The sequence below is a fragment of the Osmerus mordax genome, chromosome 19, assembly GCF_038355195.1.
Source record: "Osmerus mordax isolate fOsmMor3 chromosome 19, fOsmMor3.pri, whole genome shotgun sequence".
NCBI lineage: Eukaryota > Metazoa > Chordata > Actinopteri > Osmeriformes > Osmeridae > Osmerus > Osmerus mordax.
In genome coordinates this window covers 9,544,021-9,564,911 of record NC_090068.1, presented here as the reverse complement: position 1 = coordinate 9,564,911, position 20,891 = coordinate 9,544,021, and the positions used below count along the sequence as shown (strand labels likewise).

Sequence of the window (20,891 nt, the reverse complement as noted above, 5' to 3'; positions counted from 1 at the left end):
GCAACAGCAAATTAGCTTTCAAATATTCATATCACCAGGATTTCCCTTTTTATTGTATTTTATTAATATTTATCTTTTTATTAAAATGTTCCTTCTTGTGACAGTACTAGGAAATAATGGCTTATATAAATACAACAAACGCGTGTAATGGTCATTACAAGAGTAATATATAAATAATAAACAAACAAACAATAATGTGTCACTTATGTGGTTGATACATTACAAATCGCCCTTAGTTAAAAGTAAAAAAATATCTTAGTTATTTAGTACTTTTATTTATATCATAAATAAGTCATGTCATAGACTCAGTAGGTAAGAAAATCATTAATTCTACCTGCATATATGTATTGACAGACTGTCTAAAATGGCTTTATACCATAGCTGGGGGAAAGAGTAAATAGATTTGAATAACTCTGTTTACAGAACTATGAATATTTGGCTTCTCTAGCGGTATCCCTCTGCTCCTGCGTGCGGTTTTACGTAAAGCGTAAGTCAGTGACGTATATATGTTGCACCGGAAATTCTTCGTGCAGTCTGGTGCAGTTTACAAGGCAAAAAATACATTGAATCAGGTACGTGGCTAGCGTTAGCTACGTATCCTATACATTGTTTTGTCTTAAGTACACAAAATGGCTTTGGAAACGGTTCCAAAAGACCTCCGCCATCAGCGGGCTTGTCTTCTATGCTCTCTTGTGAAGGTACTAGGACCACCTAAAGTATTATTGTTATTAATATTGACTTTAATGATGCAAGTATTAGCTAAATGCTAGCTACCTAAGCCTCAGACCTTATGCCAGGAGCCTCTGCCATAAAGACATGATATCAGCATGCATTTAAATATTTTTTTAGTTGACCATATACGTAATTATGGAGCTACACAAATAGTTGATCAGTAATTATGTATAGCTAGTTAACTAAAAGAAAATGTCTTGTCTGAACAGCTGACGTTCTATGTTAGCAAAGCTAACACAGCAGTGTTTCCCTTTCTTGCAACAACAGACCATTGATCAGTTTGAATACGATGGTTGTGACAACTGCGAGTCATATCTTCAGATGAAGGGGAACCGTGAGATGGTGTACGAGTGCACAAGCTCCTCGTTTGATGGGTATGATCACTATCTTATTGCATTTTAACACATGGCAGGCTTGCATTATGTTATGATCGTTTAACATACAGGCTAGCTAGGAGATTTATAACAACGTGCCTGTCCTTAAATTGTAAACATTCTCTCTGTCTCTTTATAGAGTAATCGCCATGATGAGTCCCGAAGACAGTTGGGTGGCTAAATGGCAGAGAATAAGTAAGCTGTCTTAATACTAGCAATGCATTTCTACCATCTAAAGTAGCAAGTTGGCAAATTGCAATAGCAATGGCCCATTGTCACAACCCACAATTTTTCTAGGGTTCCTTAAATTCCAAATTGGATCAGGAAAAATTGCTTAACTAATATTGGTGCTTTCCCAAGGTAATTTTAAACCTGGCGTGTATGCTGTTACAGTAACAGGACGTCTACCTCCAGGTACGTCCATCCTAATGCCTTTTATAATTGGTTGAAAACAGCAATTTTTATATTTCTTATCGAGATTCATAATTCTCTCTCCTTGCAGGTGTGGTGAGAGAGCTGAAAAGCAGAGGGGTGATCTACAAATCCAGAGACACAGCTGTCAAGACCTGAGCCTAACCTGTACCTGCCTACGGAAACAGCCAACAATCAGCTTGATGTCACACTGCTACACTGTCACTCAACGACACCATTCTTTTCCATATACTTTAGACCATGTTGGGACTGAATTGTGGATCAAAAGCAAATGTTTTAGCTTGCTGAAATTGAAAGCATTGAAAGTCAGGGCTCATGTAAAAATTTGGTGTGAAATAACTTTCTTACTTTGTTTTGAAAAGTGTACAAACATCAGTGGCTGGTGGGGATTGTTGTTCAGACATTGGTTTATTTGGGTTATGTTGTTGGTGTAATTTGTTAAGTATGGTTGATTGAATGAAATACAACTTTTTCTAATAAAAATGTCGGATTTATTTCAAAATTTATTTTTACAGTGGTTCCACAAGTCTACCACTTGATTGTGCTGTGACACCAGTTGTGAAATGCAACAAATGCATTTAAGTGAAACGCATTGAAGTGAAACGCCTTTGGGTGACAACCATGAGCCATGAAATCACAACATAGTTACAATCATATCCTGTATGTGGGTGGATTGAACATCCTTTGTAATACTTAAGCTACCTCCATTTGACAATTGTTGAATGTAACTTACATTTTTCACCTAACAGTAGAAAGCCTGGTGTTTAGATTGCTTTGCAAGTGAGCAAGAACAACTTATTTGGGCAGGATAAGTAAAAAAAAACCTGTCTGAGGTGTTACCTTGCTGACAGACATGGCTTATCTTCAAATGCAACTCCATGCCAATGTCATATGAACCCAATGAACACAATATCTGTGACATTTCCTTCACTCGAAAGCCATTTTTTCAGAATATTGCATTCTTCAGTGGGTGTGATACATTAGTTATATGAAGCAGTATTTACACTAAGGTTTGACCTACAGTGCCCGATAATACTCTCGCATGATCATGTTACATCTTCTTCACAATGGAAGTGTATTCATACTAACTACAGTAACAAAAACTATGTCTTCTGAAGTCGTGCTTTTAACGTTTCGTTATTGAATGCACACCAGAAAACTTTTGGAGAAACAGTCCCAAGTGGGCCGGAACAGTTGACAGTCAAATGAGATAAATGTGTTTGATAAACCACCAGTCTTAGTCGACTTCCTGTGGTTTCACTTCAGCCTCCATACTGTGCCACTATGGCAAGAGGAGGGGGTAGGTGAGTCTTAGTTACATCAACTCTAAGAACTAAGAACACGCATCTATCTCATGAAGAACAACACGTCAAATAATATATGCTAAACAGTCAAGTCTGGTTTCACCTTGTTCCTCAACTATATTATATACAGGGAGTCAGATGGCTGAGCGGTGAGGGAGTCGGGCTAGTAATCTGAAGGTTGCCAGTTCGATTCCCGGCCGTGCTAAATGACGTTGTGTCCTTGGGCAAGGCACTTCACCCCACTTGCTTCGGGGGGAATGTCCCTGTACTTACTGTAAGTCGCTCTGGATAAGAGCGTCTGCTAAATGTAAATGTGAAATGTAATGTATATTTGTAAACCCATTTTGATCAGTCATTCAATGATGGCAGTGGGTGGTTCTATATGTATCTGCACAGTAAGAACAAAACTAGTGAACCAGCTATCTGTATCTCACGGCTAACCACAGGTTCTGTGACAGAGGTTTGGTGCTGTCAGCCCCGCCTTGTGGTTGTGACTGTGACTCGTGCTTTAACTCCAGCACAGAACATCACACACTCTGTGTCTGCAGATTGTACTGTTCTTTGTCTGATCTCACAAGGATGCACAGGCCTGCATAGCCAGGTCTCATTGGTGGCTGCCATGCTTGGTTTTGCCCTTATTTGGACATGTCTGTGGTGCTACTAATGTTTAAAATTGATATATTGCATATCAATCTGATTCCTGGTTGATAACAACTAGTATCCAGGCTTCATCCTGGCTCATATTTTCGTGACACTGTGGTCACAGAGAGATTAAACTAGAAGTTACAACATCCTGGGTTTTCAACATGTCGTCAACATGATGACTACTGGCTAAAGTTTATGCTATTCCTCCAACAATTGGCACGCATTCTACAGTGGATGGGAACAGTGATGAGATGGTGACATGGAGACGACACCACAGCAAAGACCATTCCAAATGTTTCAACAGCACCTCAGAAACATGCACTTAAGCGCTCGTGACAGTGTTTCATAATGTCAGAGGGAACTTCCTCCCTCTCGGGCGTTGTGAGAGCGGCGACAGAACTGAGCCAGTGGGGGTTTTCTGCAGCCATGTTGCTATGGTGAAATGTCCTCAGCAAGGCTTCTCATTAAGTATTTCAACCAAAATGTGCAGATCCAATTTTGGAACATTGCAAAACAATCAAGTGCTAGTTCATGCATTGAACACATTGTGAGCGATTGTGTATAAATAGAATTATCGATGCCATTAAAGTGTCTCTTTGGTTGGAAAGAGACGTATGCCATAGATGAAGGTGGGGCCAGAGAGTGTCCCAGTGGCTGGGTGTGTGGTTTGGTGTCGACACTCTGCCTGAGCAGCGTGAGAAGGCCTGGGGGAGCAGAGGCAGGGAGGGGAAATGGCTGCTGGCCCAGATAAGGTCTATCTCAGGGGGACGGCGTGCCCTCTGGAAGGCCTCCCTGGCATGGTGCTCATCACGGCCACTGATCACTTCCTAAAAGGCTCTCACGTGGACACCGCAACACTGGCAGGGTCCTGCCACCCGCACACACACACACACACACACACACACACACACACACACACACACACACTCTCTCGCTATACTGTATCAAGTATGTTTTACTGCCTTTATTTCTATTTGTGCGTATGGTAGTATACTGGACCCGAAGGTCGTCCAACCAACTGCTTTTGTGCGTTCGATGGTCACGTTTGAAGTTTCTGTTGCAAAGTTGTGGAACAGCCTTTATATATTAGGTCCTTTACTTGTAGCAACATTTTTAAATCCCACCTTAAGGCCTATCTTTTTTTCTTTAGAATTTGAGTCTGGAATTGGGTAGGAATTTTTGTTTATGTTTGTCATGTCCTATAAATATGTCTAACTGGTTTTATGTTTTGACTGTACAGCACTTTGGTCGACATATGTGGTTTTTAAATGTGCTTTATAAATAAATTTGACTTGACTACTGTATGTAGGGTGCAGTATACATTACTCCGCCCAATGTCCCTCAAGGCATCTGTGACAGGCTGTTTCCCTCATTTCTCTCACCCATTAACCTACACGAGTTCTCTTGAGGGATGGATTTCATGGGAGAAAATCAAGGCAGTGTAAATGCGTCTCCCTTTTCAACAGACATTAGTAGTCACAATCACAAGGGCAGAACATGCTTTTCGCAAAATTACACATTTGGGAAGATGTATTTATTTGAATAAATGTATTTATACTGACACCCTGAATCTGTGGTATTTCTACTTCCTCTCCAGAACAGAAGTGACATTTAAGCCTTTGTAAATGTGTCTCTACATGATTTCCTAAACATACACGAGGGAGAAATTGTAAAAAAAGAGTGAGAGAAAAGGGATGCATTAAAAAAGGTGCGTAAAACAAATGTAGACCATTTTAAATATGGGCACACGGAACAATGGTCTGGGAACAGTTTACAACTACAACACACGCAAAGTCTGCTCAAATGTTTTCAAAAGTCAATGATGATGTGACCAGGAGCAAAGGATCAAGTAAGATCTTAGTGAGCTGTCAGGCGGTTATATGACCTTGATACCGCCAATATTATATTGATTTCCAAAGCACCACATCACGTAATTTGATGTCATCACAAAAACACTTCCAACAATAACAACCAGTTTGACTGTTGCACCGGAGAGAGTGTTTTAAAGTTGTACAGGGGGAATTGAAACTTCTCTGGCCTTTCAGCCGTGAAATGAGAATTGAACTGTGCACGGGCCCATGGAAACACGTGTGAGACTCAGGGAGAGACAAACTGAACATAATCCAAATGTCATCAGACTACCGTTTACAGGTGTGGGACTCTCATACTGTTTCATTGCATTAGTGTAGGCACACCTTGTGATGAGTCCTTTGAAAAGTACAATGGTGCAGTCTAAATCAACGAAGCCTTTAAAACTAAAAGTTTGAGTGTGGCCTACTGTGTTCCAGCCCTCCCCCACTTCCTCCCTCTCTTGCTCTTTCTTTATGAGTTGTGGAGTATGTCGACACCGGATGAAAAGAAAATGTATTCGGCTGTTTTAAGTTTTGTGATGTCTTGAGAATTGTGCACTGAGATTGTAAGTCTCACTGGATAATTATGTTGAGGAAAATGTGTAGTAACCAGTCATGCAGTGCCACATTAAAAATAACTGACTTTCATCCTTCAAAATATACGTCTGTTATTCTAATAACATGAACCATTAATTTGAATCTTATTTAGTATGCGATGTACATATTAAAGTAATCTGAAAGGAATCTAAGTATGAGCTCATGAAGGCCTCAACACAGGAAATAACATGAGGTTATTCTCCAACAGGTACTTCCTGACAAGTTTTATCAGATCCACTATCTAGCTTGTGTGCTGCAAGAAGTAAAAACTTCCAATACAAGTTAAACTGAGTCAATAACCTATGAAGTAACATGTGTTATCTTAAGCTGTGTAGAAACTACCCACTTCTGCATATTGTTTGCTGGAAGTACATGCATAGCAAAGGTGTCACCTGCTATGCATGTACCCTCAGCAACAATAAACTCCAGACAAATACATAACTGCCATATCTCCCCCTCAATCCTCATCAGAATTGCTGAAGTCCTCTGCATTACAATGTCATAAAGCTTCAGAAAATAGTATTCACAGCTACACATATATTTGGTGCAACCTGGTTGCAATAAACCCCCGAACAGAGAACAGGAGAGGTACGTGGAGGTGGTTCTAAGATGCAGAGTGGGGCATGTGCAGACGAGGACAGGACAGGCGCCTTCTAGAACCTCACTCTTGTTGTGGAACATTCTCCACCTGTTGAATTCAGACAAAGGTGGAACCAAGAGACAAAAAGTTGATACAACCACGTGTTATCAAGACGTCTTATACTGAGCAGAGTGACTCCATAACCCCAACACTATGTCTCTGAGGCATGGATCCTGAACCCAATTATATTTAAATATATATCTAAATGGTCTCTGAAAAGAACTATACTCTGGTAGATGAGTTCTCAGTTCTAATAGGCGTGGTGTCTTGCATCTGCAGGAGTGAGAGAATTTCCCGGAAGCAGAAGAGAGCGTCGGTGACTGTTAGACCTCTTCCTGTGGTTCAGTCCACGTGATCTGGGGCTCCACAGTTAAAAGGGACACAACTTCTTCTTCTTCTTCATCCACCTCTTGGACATGGAGAAGAAGACATCGAAGGCAACAAAACCTAAGTTCTTAGCTCTTCAGAAAAAAATACACTTGTTGGTGAGGTACAGTATGGATATTTAATTGTCTATTTTTTATCGCATTATTTTGTATTTGGGATTACATTTGTAAAGCTAATATTTATGATGAAATTTTTTTTCTCAATAAAATGTAAGCTATGGTTATTTATCCATTTAGTTTAATATATGGCACTTTTAAAACATTTTGTCACAACAAATAAGTTCTAATTCTGCAGTCATTTCATGGTAATTACAACCGTTTTGCTGACTTGAATAATGCAGTTTTAATTCTGGCATATGTTGGTTGTTTTGTGTTTTTTTATGGGTTGCAGTTTCAAATAAATTCAAAGTAGATTAAGTTTGATCCAACTTTTATTTAAAATTCAAAGAAAATTGTTCCTAACGAGTAAAATGTCTGAAAAAAAGCTTACTCACCCTAAACAAAATGGCTGCCGTAAGACAGTGCTTTTGTCTTGTTCTGATAAATGATATAGAAATAAGGAGTTGGAGGCATTGGGTGGGGTAGACTGGGCTGGGTATATTCTCTACTACAACCTCCACTATGATTTTCATGAAGTTCTTTGGAGATCCATGCAGAAGCATGGATGTGTCTGTGTAATGTGTAAGTCTACCTCCACATGCAAGGACATTATTTCTCATTAGCAGTCAAATGTTCCTCTAAACTTAAAGCATAGAGCATATTGTTGTAGAACTGTTCTGTAGTGATGCATACAATGAAAAACAAACAACTTCTGTAAGTGTCTGTCCATGTCTGGCTGAGCTTAATGCAGTTATGGACGCCAGCAGGGGCAGGTGCAAAGAAGAAGAACAAAGACAAGAAGAGGACTTTGGGATGTACAGTGCAGTCATCCATAAAGTAGAAAGCACTACTAAACTCCTCGCCACAGTGTAGTGTTTCCTACTTTATGGATGAGTGTACTGTTGGCTACGGTGAAAGGAGCAGCAATCATGGCGCGGAGACACTCAGGAAATCAGAAAAAGGGGAACCTGCTTTGTTCCACGTGGCGGTGCACAGCTCAGAGTGTCTCCACAGTTCACATGGGCGGTGCACACCAACGAACAAAGACAGACTCCTCGGGCCTTTCGTTTTCCCTCAGCGGGCCAGAGAGGTTTCCTTCTTATATGGTTATAATGACGTGCATTTGATTAGGATGTATTGGCTGTTTGAAATGAATAAAGAACTTTCGATTTGAAATGATAGTGTTTCTGTTTTTCAATGAATTCTACACCCAAATATGATTTTAGACAGATAGGAACAGTGGTAAGTAACTACAAGACGAGGAACATCACTTAAGATTTCTGTGAAAATAGACTTTATTCCTGTAAAAAGATCCATATTGAAAGAAACTGCCACAACGTCAACAAGTCTGTGCCCTATCTCTGATATTCCTCTTCAACCAACACTGCCTTGACATGCAAAAAGACATCTGAAAAACAATATAAACAAACACATATTTACAGGTGAACTTCCAAAATGGGTAATAAAAACCTTATTATACAAAAAGCACATCTTCCACTTGGTTTTAGAAGACTGCATACAGGTCAGGAAAGACAGAAAAGAAAATCCTTCTCTGTATGAAAATACCGTACTTCTTATCAAAGTCCCATCAGCAACCTACCGAACACTGTGCATTATATACAGACATAAACTCCTAAACACACCACGCTCCATACTTGGCTTACCACTGCATTCACAGTCAGACTACCGAAATATATCCAAGTAGAACTATAAATACATAAATATTACAATAAATTAATAAGGCAGAATATGGGTACACATCATTATGCATGCAGTCGATAAAAGTCATGTAAACAACACATTAAGACTAAACAAGGTCTTGTAAGGCTAAATAATATCAACTTGCCTAAAATGCTTCCTAAAGGTTCAGGTCATTTTGAAGTAGCAGAGCTGGACTAGGGGACAGTCTCATTGGACAGGGGTACTACCTACCTACGGTGAGTGATAAGTGTAGCAGCCTTCTTACTACAGAGCAGGGTAGGGAACAGCAGTGCATTAAAGGCCATGAGGACATACGAATAGACTACATTTCGGCAACTTCAAAGTACCTCCTCTGACATTACGACCTGTGCTACCTCGTTCCTGGTTCTGTGCAGCCCTGTAAAAACACCATCTAACACATTCAAGCCAGTCCTTTCTTCATTGGCATGTTCCACTAATCATTAGGGTCCCTTCAACAACAATGACAGAACTAGATGGTACAAAAATAAAATAGTTCCCCCTCACCCCCCCTTCCCCCCAAAAAGAAAAGATTCAAAATAACAAATAAACCAGATTTGCCTCCAACATATACTGTCAGGTGTGCTTTGACTCCACCTTCATGACAGGGGCTATTGAAAGGAGCCAGCAGACTGTCACATATAACAAATACACTACTCTTTCACATTACACATTCATCATCACTTGACTGTTCACCACTGAACACAACCCTGGTGCTCTTGCTGACTTGGTAACAGGCAAAACACCAAAGATTTTGGCAAGTATCTTATCCTGCAGTTTAGACAGCCACAGCTAAGACAACATGGCTCATTACACAACTAACAGACTTGAGTAAAAACCTGAGAAATCATTTAACCCAATTATAGCCCAAGAGTAATGAAACTAAACTAAATCAAACAAACAAAACAATGTCAGGACAAACATATTGCAGTAAGAAAGGACCTTTCTCATTAGGATACCACACTCAGAAACCACTGCATATATACACTGTGTCTTTGCCTACCGTGTAAGACAGAAAAACTACAGTGCTTGTGTTGTCAAAAACTACATTACCAGAGTGGTCTAAGCGGTCAAGAACCAATACTTGTGTTAAGTTTGAGTGACTTGTCCCCTAACCCTACAGTACTCCTAAAACGGAGGCTGAGACTGCAGCAGCAGACAGGCTGATGGACATAAGGACTCCAGACTGACCCAATAACACCAGCAGAGAGACATGGAACCATGGGCTTCTTTTGTTATCCTTCCTGGCGCACGCACACACACACACGTGCACACACACACACAACATCCAGGCCTGTCCAGTGCCAGAGTCATGACCATGAGTTCCGTGTCATCGTCTGAAAAAAAAAAAGGCATTTCCAAGCTTCAGTGTCGGCAGTCTGCAGACATCCTCTGCCCACAAACACCTCCGCAGGCCCCTGGCTCCCTCCTCCATCCACACCCAGAAACACTGCACTGACCAGGGCGCCTCTCCACCTGCAGCCCCTTCACATGTAGGGCCATCTCAGCTGCAGCGAGCCACTAAGGACTTCCTGCTCTGACACCACAGCATGCAACACCCCGCCCGACCAAAACTAACACTCCGGATTGGGACAGACTGACAGTTTGTACAGTTAACTAACTGCAATTGTACACATTCGCAAATTGCCCAGTTTGTACACTTAGTCGGCATTAAAACACAACTGTAATATAATAATAGAATGCTTCTCACAACCGACCGAAAAAAACCTGTTTGAAATCTAATTAGAATTGATCAGGTTGCTGCTCTACTGCAGGTAGATCTACACAGAGTGAGAACACCAGAAACAGACTCACTTTCCCGTCTCACGGCCGCACCATGACCCTGGAATGAGCCTCACCGCACTGACCCACCAGTTCGTCCAGGTGTAGCATCTCCAAATCACTTCAGTGTCACATCCCTCGAGGCAAATCCTTCAGAGATTACTTTGAGATTAAGTCTAAACCTCAAAAGAGTGAACTACTGGTTAATACTTAATCAGGGGATATTTTGAGGCAGACTGTGAGAGAGCGGGGAGTTTAAATACGGCCACATGCAAATGAACATGCTGACGCTGCAGCGTTATGTTGGCCATAGAGCTGAATATACGCATCATATCTGGACAGCTGGTCTAGGAAGTGTCATACAGAGCTTTATAGGTGTGTTAAGGTCTATATATATGTCCTAGTGATGTGTTAGTTCAATGCTAACATCTGAGACGACCGACAAACATGGAAAAGTGCTTTCAAAGTGGAACTGTCATCCCAGCTCTCATTCCTTCTTGCTGGAGGAGCCCAGCTTTCTAAACAGCTTTTTCCCTTTGGAGAAGAAACTTTTCTTCTTCTTGCCCGGTGGGGAGGAGTCTGTTTGTGCGGGGGGGTCAGGGGGGGAGGAGCTTGTGACCTGCCTGGGGGCGGGGGCGTGGGCAGGGTGTGGTGCTGGCGACGGCTCAACCTCTGCTGCTGGCTCCAGGACGGTGCGCTGGGAGAGGGCCAGCCCTGCCTGGGGCTGCACGGCCTCATCTGGGCCCGTGGCCCGTGGCTCCAGCTGCTCCACGGAGGTGATCGCGCTCACCTGGAGGAGGGCCGACACCGTGGATGAGAATATGACGCTACCTAATCATGCACTTTATCAGTACTATACTTATCTAGCCAACCATACCCCTCAAGTGGCACACTGTCCAACTCAACTTACAGAGAATCAGTTTATGTACCAACACGACACCTAAACTGATTCAACGAAGTACCAAAACCTAGAGAGGACACTCACTACTCATGTACACAAAGCTCTACTGAATGTTTACACGTTAGGAGATTGAGGACACATGAGGACCACAGGAGCATGAATGCAGGGGGATCTCAGGACAGACAGACAGAACAGGCCCATATCAACACCATCTCTGGGGCTGGTCTCCTACGCTGGGCAGGAACCTAGGGAGCTAGCATGTAGGGAGGGAGTGGGGAGGAAGGAGGAAGGGAGGGAGGGGGGAGGGAGGGAGGGGGAAGGGATGGAGGGGGGAGGGAGGGAGGGGGAAGGGAGGGAGGGGGGAGGAAGGGGAGGAGTTGGAGGAGGGCGTTCAGGCTCTTGTCTGGGGCTGTTTCCCTGACAAGAGGAACACTTACGCTCAAGTCTTAAAGTGCACAGATCGTTTTTGCTTCTGCACAAGGCCATGCAGGAGACAGAGGGGCAAGAAAATAGAACAGGGAAATTATATAGACAATACAAAAAGACAAGAATCAAACTACAAAAAGATAGATATGGAAAAAAGATAGCTGTGTCAAGTCAGTAACACGGACATGAAAGAAGTCAAATGTGAAGTCGTGCGACAAACATCATTTAGCCTTCGGCCACAAGGTAGTGGCCATGTGGCCGCAAGGTCAGTCCTCCCTGTGTCACGATATAGGGGACACAGGGAGAGGGGGTTTCACCTGGGAGTCTCTCCTGGTGGCTGCCGCAGGCCCCTCTGCCGGGGGTCCCCCCCCGGCCCCCTCCTCCCCCGTCTCCGGCACGGCCTGCAGGAAGTTGGACGGCACCAGGCCCTTCTGTCCGTTCAGGTCTCCCTGGAAACCACCCAAACACGCATGTTAGCAACAGCAGCCTGACAAGACAGTCAGTCAAGACAGTCAGTCAAGACAGTCAGTCAAGACAGTCCACCAGATAACTAATCCACTCACGTAAAAGAAGCCATCGTCATCCATGTCTCCGAATACATAGATGATGTCTCCTGCACTGAAGGTCAACTCAGCCTGCAGGGGTCGGCAGGGAAAAGAACACAAATAAGACAAGAGGGTGCAAGACGATTAGTAGAATATATCAGTACGAGTCAGATATTTGTCAACATCATCGGCGATGATCTAAACCTACTGTTTGCTGTTGATAAGGGCAGGCTCTCACCTCTACGTCGGTGTTGGGTGAGCTCTCTCGAGGGTCGTAATCAAAGATGGCCACCATCCTGCGAGGGCCCGGTTCTGGGTTGCCCGTGGCAACAGCAGATTGGCTGGGATCTGTCAAACACACAGTGGACTGCAGTGAGAGTTTGTGTGGACCAGGCCAGTGACTCGAGTGTGGCGCACAGCTTATCGGCATGCAGGTTATGGGAGTCAGATGGCTGAGCGGTGAGGGAATCGGGCTAGTAATCCGAAGGTTGCCAGTTCGATTCCCGGTCATGCCAACTGACGTTGTGTCCTTGGGCAAGGCACTTCACCTTACTTGCCTCAGGGGAATGTCCCTGTACTTACTGTAAGTCGCTCTGGATAAGAGCGTCTGCTAAATGACTAAATGTGAATGTAAATGTAATTTCCAGTTAGCATCACGCTGCGCTGGGCCAGCTTCACACAACGGAGGTGTCAGAATAAGGGGGTGACAGAGAGTTAACAGATGAACATCACAGGTTTGTTTAGTGACCAGTTAGTACATTTCTCAGCAAGCACTACAGCGAATGTACAGTACATGTCCTATTCCAGTCATCCCAAATCAGGAAGAGAAACAGACGTCCATGCCGGGGGCCATGTCGTCAGGGGCTAGCGAGGAGCGAGCAGGAGGAAGTGTGTTTCGAGAACGTCGCCAGTCTCTGACTCGCCTGTGGCCATGAGGAAGTTAGAGGACGAGGCAGAGCTCACACGATGAGGACACACAGTAGAGGACCAGGTGAAGGCATGCAGGGGGCCGAGGGAATCCGGAGCATTTATCTGAGGCATGCTGGAGGGAGGCGGAGGGGCGGTGGGGGGGTCGTGCTGGGGGGAGGGGGGATGGACCAACCTTGGCTGGAAGAGTCTAAGCTCTCCTCCCACTGTGCTGCAGACTCCACTAGGGGACGGGAGGGAGCGGGGGGAGTGGAGAGAGGAGGAGCAAGTTAACACACTTCACCCTGGGTCTACCAGCCACACCACTGAGGGATCAAACCACACGTAGAGACCACCAGGGCCCAGGCAGCCCTGGGCTCCATGAGGCATCACACAGGACCACACACAGGGCACAGATGGAGGAGATCAGAGGGGAGGCCTTCCTGACTCTAGGGTATGCCTGTCACTGGAAGGCAACAGTGTCATAATAGCCAGCCACTAACACGTTCCCCAAGGCAGGTTACCTGGCCTTACAGGATCCCGGCAAATTAACTTTCCATTCAAACTACTATTAAGTACAAGTAGGTTATATGAAATATAGCTGATATTAAATGTAACCACTAGGTTACATGGAATCTAGCTGTCATGAAATGTAACCATGTTCCTAACCCTAATCTTAACCCTAACCATTAAAAGTTATAGCTTGTGTGATATGGTGACAGTAACACGCTTCATTAAGAATCCCCTCTGGTCACTAAGCAACAGGGAGAGAGAGAGAGAGCGTGCGTGTGAGAGGTAGAGAGAGAGAGTGGGGGAGAGGAGGGAGGAGGAGGAGAGAAAGTGGGGGAGAGGAGGGAGGAGGAGGAGGAGAGAGAGGCACAGAAACAGCCAGCAGCAGGAGCCAGACACACCTTTCTTGGATCGTCGCGGTTTCGGCGGTGGGACAGGGCGACGGGGAAGCTGTGCGTGAGAGCGAGTGCCTTTATGGAGTTTTAACAGGACACCAACATTTGTAACCAAAAATAAAAAGAACAAAAACAAAACACAGAGACGCAAAAATGGAGAAGAAGTAGACCACACAAAGACAGAATGAGAAGGCCGCAAAACGAGCGCTGGAGAACCCAACCGATACCCCGCGCACACAGCAGGGAGACAAAGTGGAAGTGAAAGGGTTAAAACATCTGCAAGGATCATTCCGGTGAGAAAGCTGAAGGTTGAAGCATAATGTCAACTCAAGTCAGGGGGAGCGGGGTCCTAGTATTGTGTCATACTCAACCACAGAGGTTCTATGGGGCTTAGCTCACAAATTGACACTCTTGACTAAAGTTTGGCACTTCTTTGAAAGGAGTTGCATGCCATAGTAGCGGTGAAAAACTGAGCTGATCAGGCGCAGGTCTCCAGGTGAACATGATGTCCTGAAGCTGAAATACAAGCAGGTGACAGACGAACCATGAAAGCACGCAAAGCATCTCAAAGGAGTGCCGGGGGAGGCCTGTATCTGTCTGGGGAAACGTGTGCTTTCAGCCCTCGCGTTGCCAACTAATTCCCTCCTTTACTGATATTGTGGGTAGGTGTCATTTCTTCACCAAATGTGTCCCGTAATAAGGGTATGCTGTCGTTTTCACTTACTTTCACTTCACACAACATGGGAGACAATGGGGAATTTATGAACCAAAACCACAAAAGAAACACCTGTTGAGAGTTTCAAAAGTCCCCAGCCGACAACATGGATAAAGGCCACAGGGCTGACATGTAACAGAAATGCTTGTCTCTGTCTAGTTTGATGGGGGTGGGAGATCTATTGTGATTGGCTGGTGATGGGTGATTGGCGGGCTGACGTACCTATCTTCTCCATGGAGGCGTCGGTGGCCAGGAAGCCCTGCTGAAGCAGCTGCTCTCTGGTCTCCTCGTCCTCCACCTGGATCTCAGACACCATGTTGCACGGCACGTAACCTAGACGACCTCCAGACTCGCCCCGGTAGAACCCATCTGAATCCTTGTCCCCGTACACCTGGGCCAGGGTGGAGAGATGTCACATGTGGGGTTAGATACTAATGACAACAATGCATTCATTTAGCTTTTATCCATTGCAACATACATAGGGGGATTTGAACCTGCGACCTCCAGATCTACAGTCAGGTGCCCTACCAATGCTAGACCCATCAGTACTTGACCCTAATCAGTAAAGACAGCAGTGTTGAAGGTGCAGGGCTGAAGGCAGCAGTGTTGAAGGGGCAGGGCTGAAGGCAGCAGTGTTGAAGGGGCAGGGCTGATGGCAGCAGTGTTGAAGGGGCAGGGCTGAAGGCAGCAGTGTTGAAGGTGCAGGGCTGAAGGCAGCAGTGTTGAAGGGGCAGGGCTGAAGGCAGCAGTGTTGAAGGGGCAGGGCTGAAGGCAGCAGTGTTGAAGGTGCAGGGCTGAAGGCAGCAGTGTTGAAGGGGCAGGGCTGAAGGCAGCAGTGTTGAAGGGGCAGGGCTGAAGGCAGCAGTGTTGAAGGTGCAGGGCTGAAGGCAGCAGTGTTGAAGGGGCAGGGCTGAAGGCAGCAGTGTTGAAGGGGCAGGGCTGAAGGCAGCAGTGTTGAAGGTGCAGGGCTGAAGGCAGCAGTGTTGAAGGGGCAGGGCTGAAGGCAGCAGTGTTGAAGGGGCAGGGCTGCCTACCTTGATGATCTGTCCCTCTCGGAACGGCAGCTCCTCCTCGGCGGCGTCCGTGTTGGGCGACATGGCAACCGGGTCGTAGGGGAAGAGGGCCACGAAGACACGAACCTCGCTGTCTCCGATCGGTCTGCCGGACTCCACACTCTCTGCACACACACAAAACATTGAATTGACCCATCTGAAGTGCACAAAACCCATCTGTTTGGTCTATATGCACAGGTCAGAAATGCTAGGTTAGGATGGCCTGTGACATGCTGAAGCCCCCCCCCCTCCCCTCCCCCCACGCTGTCATGGCGACCCCCACACGCGTTCTTAAGTGAGGTAATCAAGCTCAAGCGCTGATCCTAAGTCTGCCTGAGCAGATTGAGAAACGTGCACTCATGTTGATGATCCCCAGCTCTCCTGCACTACGCTGTTGTCCAGTAAGTCCATTAAATGACCTCTTAAAACACACTCACACTCAGAGCGCTATCCTCTACTGCACGGGTATGTTTGATTTGAATCCCAAGAGCATGTCCTACATGGGAAACACCACGAGACGGGACACAAAACATCTGGTCTGGGTTCCTGTACGCTGCCCTGAGAGTGGGAAAGCATTTCCAGCACCACAGCGCCGGGCATGGCGTTCACTCCGGCCTGTACAGTGAGAGTGAATAAGCTGCCGTGGCAACGTGTAAGCTGCAGCAGTGAGACGTAGTCTATCTCATTAGGAAGGATCAGTCTATCTGTAGCAACAGTCATGGACGGAGAAGACGGCACACTTTCATATCCTCAGTGGTTATCTCTTGAGATACGAGACTCGCTTCTCCCTGGGCTCTTCCTGCCTGCGTGCGCCCGCGTGGGGTTGATGTTAGCGCGCGTGTGTGTGTGTGTGTGTACCGTGCGTGCATGCCTCACATTCGTCAGTCGCAAACCCGGAATAGCCGAGTTCTACATGTGATGTGTTCAACCAGAGCACGCGTGAGCTTCAGACAGAGGGAGAGAAGAGAGAGGGGGGAAAGGGAGGAGGAACCTGGAGCGACCAACAGAGGGAGAGATGGAGGGAGAGATGGAGGGAGAGATGGAGGGAAAGATGGAGGGAGAGATGGAGGGAGAGATGAAGGGAGAGATGAAGGGAGAGATGGAGGGAGAGATGAAGGGAGAGATGGAGGGAGAGATGGAGGGAGAGATGGAGGGAGAGATGGAGGGAGAGATGGAAGGAGAGATGGAGGGAGAGATGGAGGGAGAGATGGAGGGAGAGATGGAAGGAGAGATGGAGGGAGAGATGGAGGGAGAGATGGAGGGAGAGATGGAGGGAGAGATGGAAGGAGAGATGGAGGGAGAGATGGAGGGAGAGATGGAGGGAGAGATGGAGGGAGAGATGAAGGGAGAGATGGAGGGAGAGATGGAGGGAGAGATGGAAGGAGAGATGGAGGGAGAGATGGAGGGAGAGATGGAGGGAGAGATGGAGGGAGAGATGGAAGGAGAGATGGAGGGAGAGATGGAGGGAGAGATGGAGGGAGAGATGGAGGGAGAGATGGAGGGAGAGATGGAGGGAGAGATGGAGGGAGAGATGGAAGGAGAAATGGAGGGAGAGATGGAGGGAGAGATGGAGGGAGAGATGGAGGGAGAGATGGAGGGAGAGATGGAGGGAGAGATGGAGGGAGAGATGGAGGGAGAGATGGAGGGAGAGATGGAGGGAGAGATGGAGGGAGAGATGGAGGGAGAGAGAGTAGAACGCAGCCATGCTCCCCCCAGGGAGCCTGGTTTCACTGCCGGCTAATCTAGGTTACTATTTTCATTGCTGTCACTTCCTCCTGTCTCATGTCATGACAAGCCATGTTGGGTTAAGCCAGTTCTGAGCTTAGCTCTTTCTCTCTCCCTCTCTCTCTCCTTTAACCCCTAACCAGCTCCTGTTGTGTCCATCCCCTCCCCCCTCCCCCCTGGCGATAATCTGACTGTCGACGTGTAGGATGGGGGGGAGAGGATGCACTGGCGTACAGATATAAATATGTTGGAAAAGAGAGAGATAAAAAGATAGAGAGATGGATAGAAAGAAGAGAGATGGAGAAAACAAATGGGGGAGAACTGAAAGTCTGACCTTTTATCTTCCTGGCTACAGAGCGTGCCAGTTTAGGGGAGAGCTCTGTCGGGCCTCCCCCCCACGGAGCCCCAGCCTCCTGCCCCGGATCTCGGCCTCCCTCCTGGGGGGCACAGACAAGACGGTCAGAGGCACACACACACACACAGCTACACACAACACTCACACACTACAGGGGAAAAGGACACCTGCAAACTCTCAAAGAGCAAACATGGATGTTATGCAACTCTTGTCTATGGAGGCGCCCGTCATGACATCATGCTGCCATGGGAAACCAGCAGACCCCGAGAAGTTTTTCATCCACAGATTGACATGCTGTGTGCATTCTGACATCACACAAGCAGCACAGGATAGCAGCTCTACGCACTTCCTCTTGTGAATGGAAGCCATTACAGGGCAGGAGACAGACAGAGGGACTGGAGGAGGGTTGGGTCAGGTTCTGGTGGGTTGGGGGCGGGGGTGGCTCTGTGGGGGAGGAGCTGTCCGACTGAGGGAGTCTTCTGGGAGCAGGAGAACAGGAGGACTACACAGATGCCAGGAGAGGAGAGGGGATCCAAATGCAGCCACAAGGGAAAAAAACGGGTAACCTTTTGCATCCATCCAGCCTCTCTTTTAGCCATGTGGCTGAAGGCCCTATGACAGTGCAGCTGAGGCTACAGGCCTGGTCTGCTAACAAGGCCCTGGTCCAGGTACAGGCCTGGTCTGTTAACAAGGCCCTGGTCCAGGTACAGGCCCGCTGTTGCTACTCTGCCCTGCGACAGTGATGTCTAACCCCCCTGCTCTGCTGCCTGCTACTCGGCTAGCTAATCCTCCCAGGATCCTCCACTGAAGGACACAAGAGGTTACAGCCATTCTGCCGCCGGTGGAGAGGAGGGTGGGGGTGGGGACATGGACAACACACCCGTTTCTGGTGGGCTGCGGCCGAGGCCTGGAGCTCAGGCTTGGGGCGGCGGAGAGCGGGGCGGGAGGCGTCCGGCTGGGCCCCCTCCACCCACCACTCGGAGCTCATCTGCTCCACCACCACCTCCCCCGGGGCGTAGCCCAGGGGATCCTCGTCGGTGTCCGTGCCGTACTCCACGTCGATCTCCACCCCCGGGCTGGGCGCCTTCACCGTGCGCACCGTCTTGCTGACCAGGTAGGGGCCGCCCTGGGAGGCCGGGCCGTGGCCTGCCGCCGCCGCAACGGCCATCTGACTCCTGAGCAGGGCCTCCCTCCTGAGACGGTCGCCCACCCCCCCCACCAGGGCCACCGTCCCCTCCCGGCCGGGGTGGTGGGGGGCCTTGAGGGGGCCGCGCTGCGTCCACACCTGCCCGCTGCTGGGCCCTGCGTACAGGTTAGCATCAGAGTCCAGCTCCCCCTCCTCCTCAGGGTAGCCGACGGCATCCACCGCGTCCGCGTAGCGGACCCTGTGCTGGGGCCGGGCCTGCTCCCGGGCCTGGCTTCTGAACTCCCGGCTGACGCTGTGGTTGTGGTGGTGGTGGTGGTGCGGTGGGGTCTCGGGGTCGGGCTGGTGGTGGTGGTGGTGGTGGTGATGGTGGTGGTGTTGAGGGCTGTGGGGGCCGTCCCCAGGGCGGTGCGCGTGCCGGGGCCTGCCCGGGGCCGGGCGGGGGTGGGGGTGGTGGTGGTGGGGCGGCTCCTCCTGGGTGTTGTCCTCCTCGTCTGTCACCTCGGGGATGCTGAACAGCCGCTTGGTGCGGGGGGCCTGCGGGGGAAGCTTCAGGATCCTCTCCAGCACCTCCTCGTCACTGTCCACCTCCCAGCGGTCCGACTGCAGGGGTCACGGGGGGGACGAGGGGGACGAGGGGTGGGCGGGGGGCGGTACGAGGTGGGGGGGGGGGGGGGGGTGAAAAGGCCGTGGTATTATAAAGGTACAGTGAAGGCGGAGGGAGGGGAGGGGGCAGGTAAGCCACCCAGTAAGGACAAAGAAAAGAAGAACGAGAAACAAGAATCAAACTGGTAAGTTCCAGAAGAAGACCAACAGAAAAGTGAAGAAACTAGAAGCTAGATAGAACCTAACCATCAAGACCTGGTGCTGTGCTCACCAATACGCACCGCCTTCAATGTCTGGGAGTGTACGGTACGATCGACTTTGATGGTGTGTGTGTGTGTGTGGGGGGGGTTACCCGGTTAGCTCCCACGGTGTATCCCCGGGGCTGCCTCTCTCCGGGGGGGTCAGAGTAGAGGTCTTCCTCCTCCTCCTCCAGGATGTCAGACAGGTCCGACCCCCGGCTGCTCTCGGCCTGGTACTCGCTGGCCGGGACCGCCTGCGCCCCGCCGTAACCCTGGTAACACCACACAGCACAGGGTCACAACCAGGGCTCTCAACTAACTTTTTTCCTTACTGTCCCAGTACCGTCCCGAAGGGCAAAATGAACTGTCCCAAACAGACTTTCTGACATGGGTCTAGGTTATCACTAAACAGTAGTAAGCTGTGTGACCTGCTGCTGCCTGGCGCTGTGAGCCGGGTTCTGCTCCTGGCTGAGGAACTCCTCGATGGACACCAGACGGCTCCTCTCGCTCTCCTCCTCGGCCTCGGACTCCATGGGCGAGGCGTTGGGCGGCCCCAGGGGGTGGGTGTCCTGGGGGTCCAGCAGGTCCGTGAAGGGGGCCTTGGGCTGCGGCAGGCTGGGCTCGGGGGTGCTGAAGTTGGCACGGGAGTCCTCCAGGAACTCCGACATGGAGACGAGGGGGCGCATCGCTACGGGGCTGCTGGTGTCTCTGTCGTGCTCCAGCACGGCCGGGGCGACCACTGCTGCTGGTGGCGGGGTGGGGGGCAAGGCCACGCTGACCTGGGGGGGCACACGGGAGAGGAGGAGAGGGTT

The 20,891-nt window shown here is 48.2% G+C and overlaps 2 protein-coding genes across 4 annotated transcripts in view; one reads left to right on the top strand and one right to left on the bottom strand.

The window, feature by feature from the left end:
- The first annotated feature begins 559 nt into the window (after positions 1 to 559).
- On the top strand, positions 560 to 2,032 carry supt4h1 (SPT4 homolog, DSIF elongation factor subunit). 3 transcript variants are annotated; one of them, XM_067257349.1, is made up of 5 exons: positions 560 to 698; positions 1,000 to 1,106; positions 1,246 to 1,301; positions 1,500 to 1,520; positions 1,609 to 2,032. In XM_067257349.1, the coding sequence occupies exons 1-5, from the start codon at positions 630 to 632 to the stop codon at positions 1,674 to 1,676; spliced, it is 321 nt and encodes a 106-aa protein (XP_067113450.1). In that variant the 5' UTR covers positions 560 to 629; the 3' UTR covers positions 1,677 to 2,032. The 3 variants fall into 3 exon arrangements, with proteins under 3 accessions (XP_067113450.1, XP_067113449.1, XP_067113451.1); XM_067257348.1 differs by having other exon boundaries at positions 1,467 to 1,520; XM_067257350.1 differs by lacking the exon at positions 1,500 to 1,520.
- A 7,272-nt stretch (positions 2,033 to 9,304) lies between these two features.
- The window catches only part of LOC136963103 (peripheral-type benzodiazepine receptor-associated protein 1-like), a 53,484-nt gene continuing 41,897 nt past the window's right edge, over positions 9,305 to 20,891 (bottom strand). The window contains exons 20-31 of the mRNA XM_067257116.1: positions 20,508 to 20,858; positions 20,193 to 20,351; positions 18,971 to 19,837; positions 18,070 to 18,172; positions 15,993 to 16,135; positions 15,181 to 15,349; positions 14,250 to 14,318; positions 13,535 to 13,582; positions 12,671 to 12,780; positions 12,451 to 12,522; positions 12,205 to 12,336; positions 9,305 to 11,350 (exon numbers count right to left, since the gene is read on the bottom strand). Coding sequence (XP_067113217.1) covers positions 11,048 to 11,350; positions 12,205 to 12,336; positions 12,451 to 12,522; positions 12,671 to 12,780; positions 13,535 to 13,582; positions 14,250 to 14,318; positions 15,181 to 15,349; positions 15,993 to 16,135; positions 18,070 to 18,172; positions 18,971 to 19,837; positions 20,193 to 20,351; positions 20,508 to 20,858 — 2,526 coding nt within the window. The 3' untranslated portion in view covers positions 9,305 to 11,047. The remainder of the gene's footprint in view (positions 11,351 to 12,204; positions 12,337 to 12,450; positions 12,523 to 12,670; positions 12,781 to 13,534; positions 13,583 to 14,249; positions 14,319 to 15,180; positions 15,350 to 15,992; positions 16,136 to 18,069; positions 18,173 to 18,970; positions 19,838 to 20,192; positions 20,352 to 20,507; positions 20,859 to 20,891) is intronic.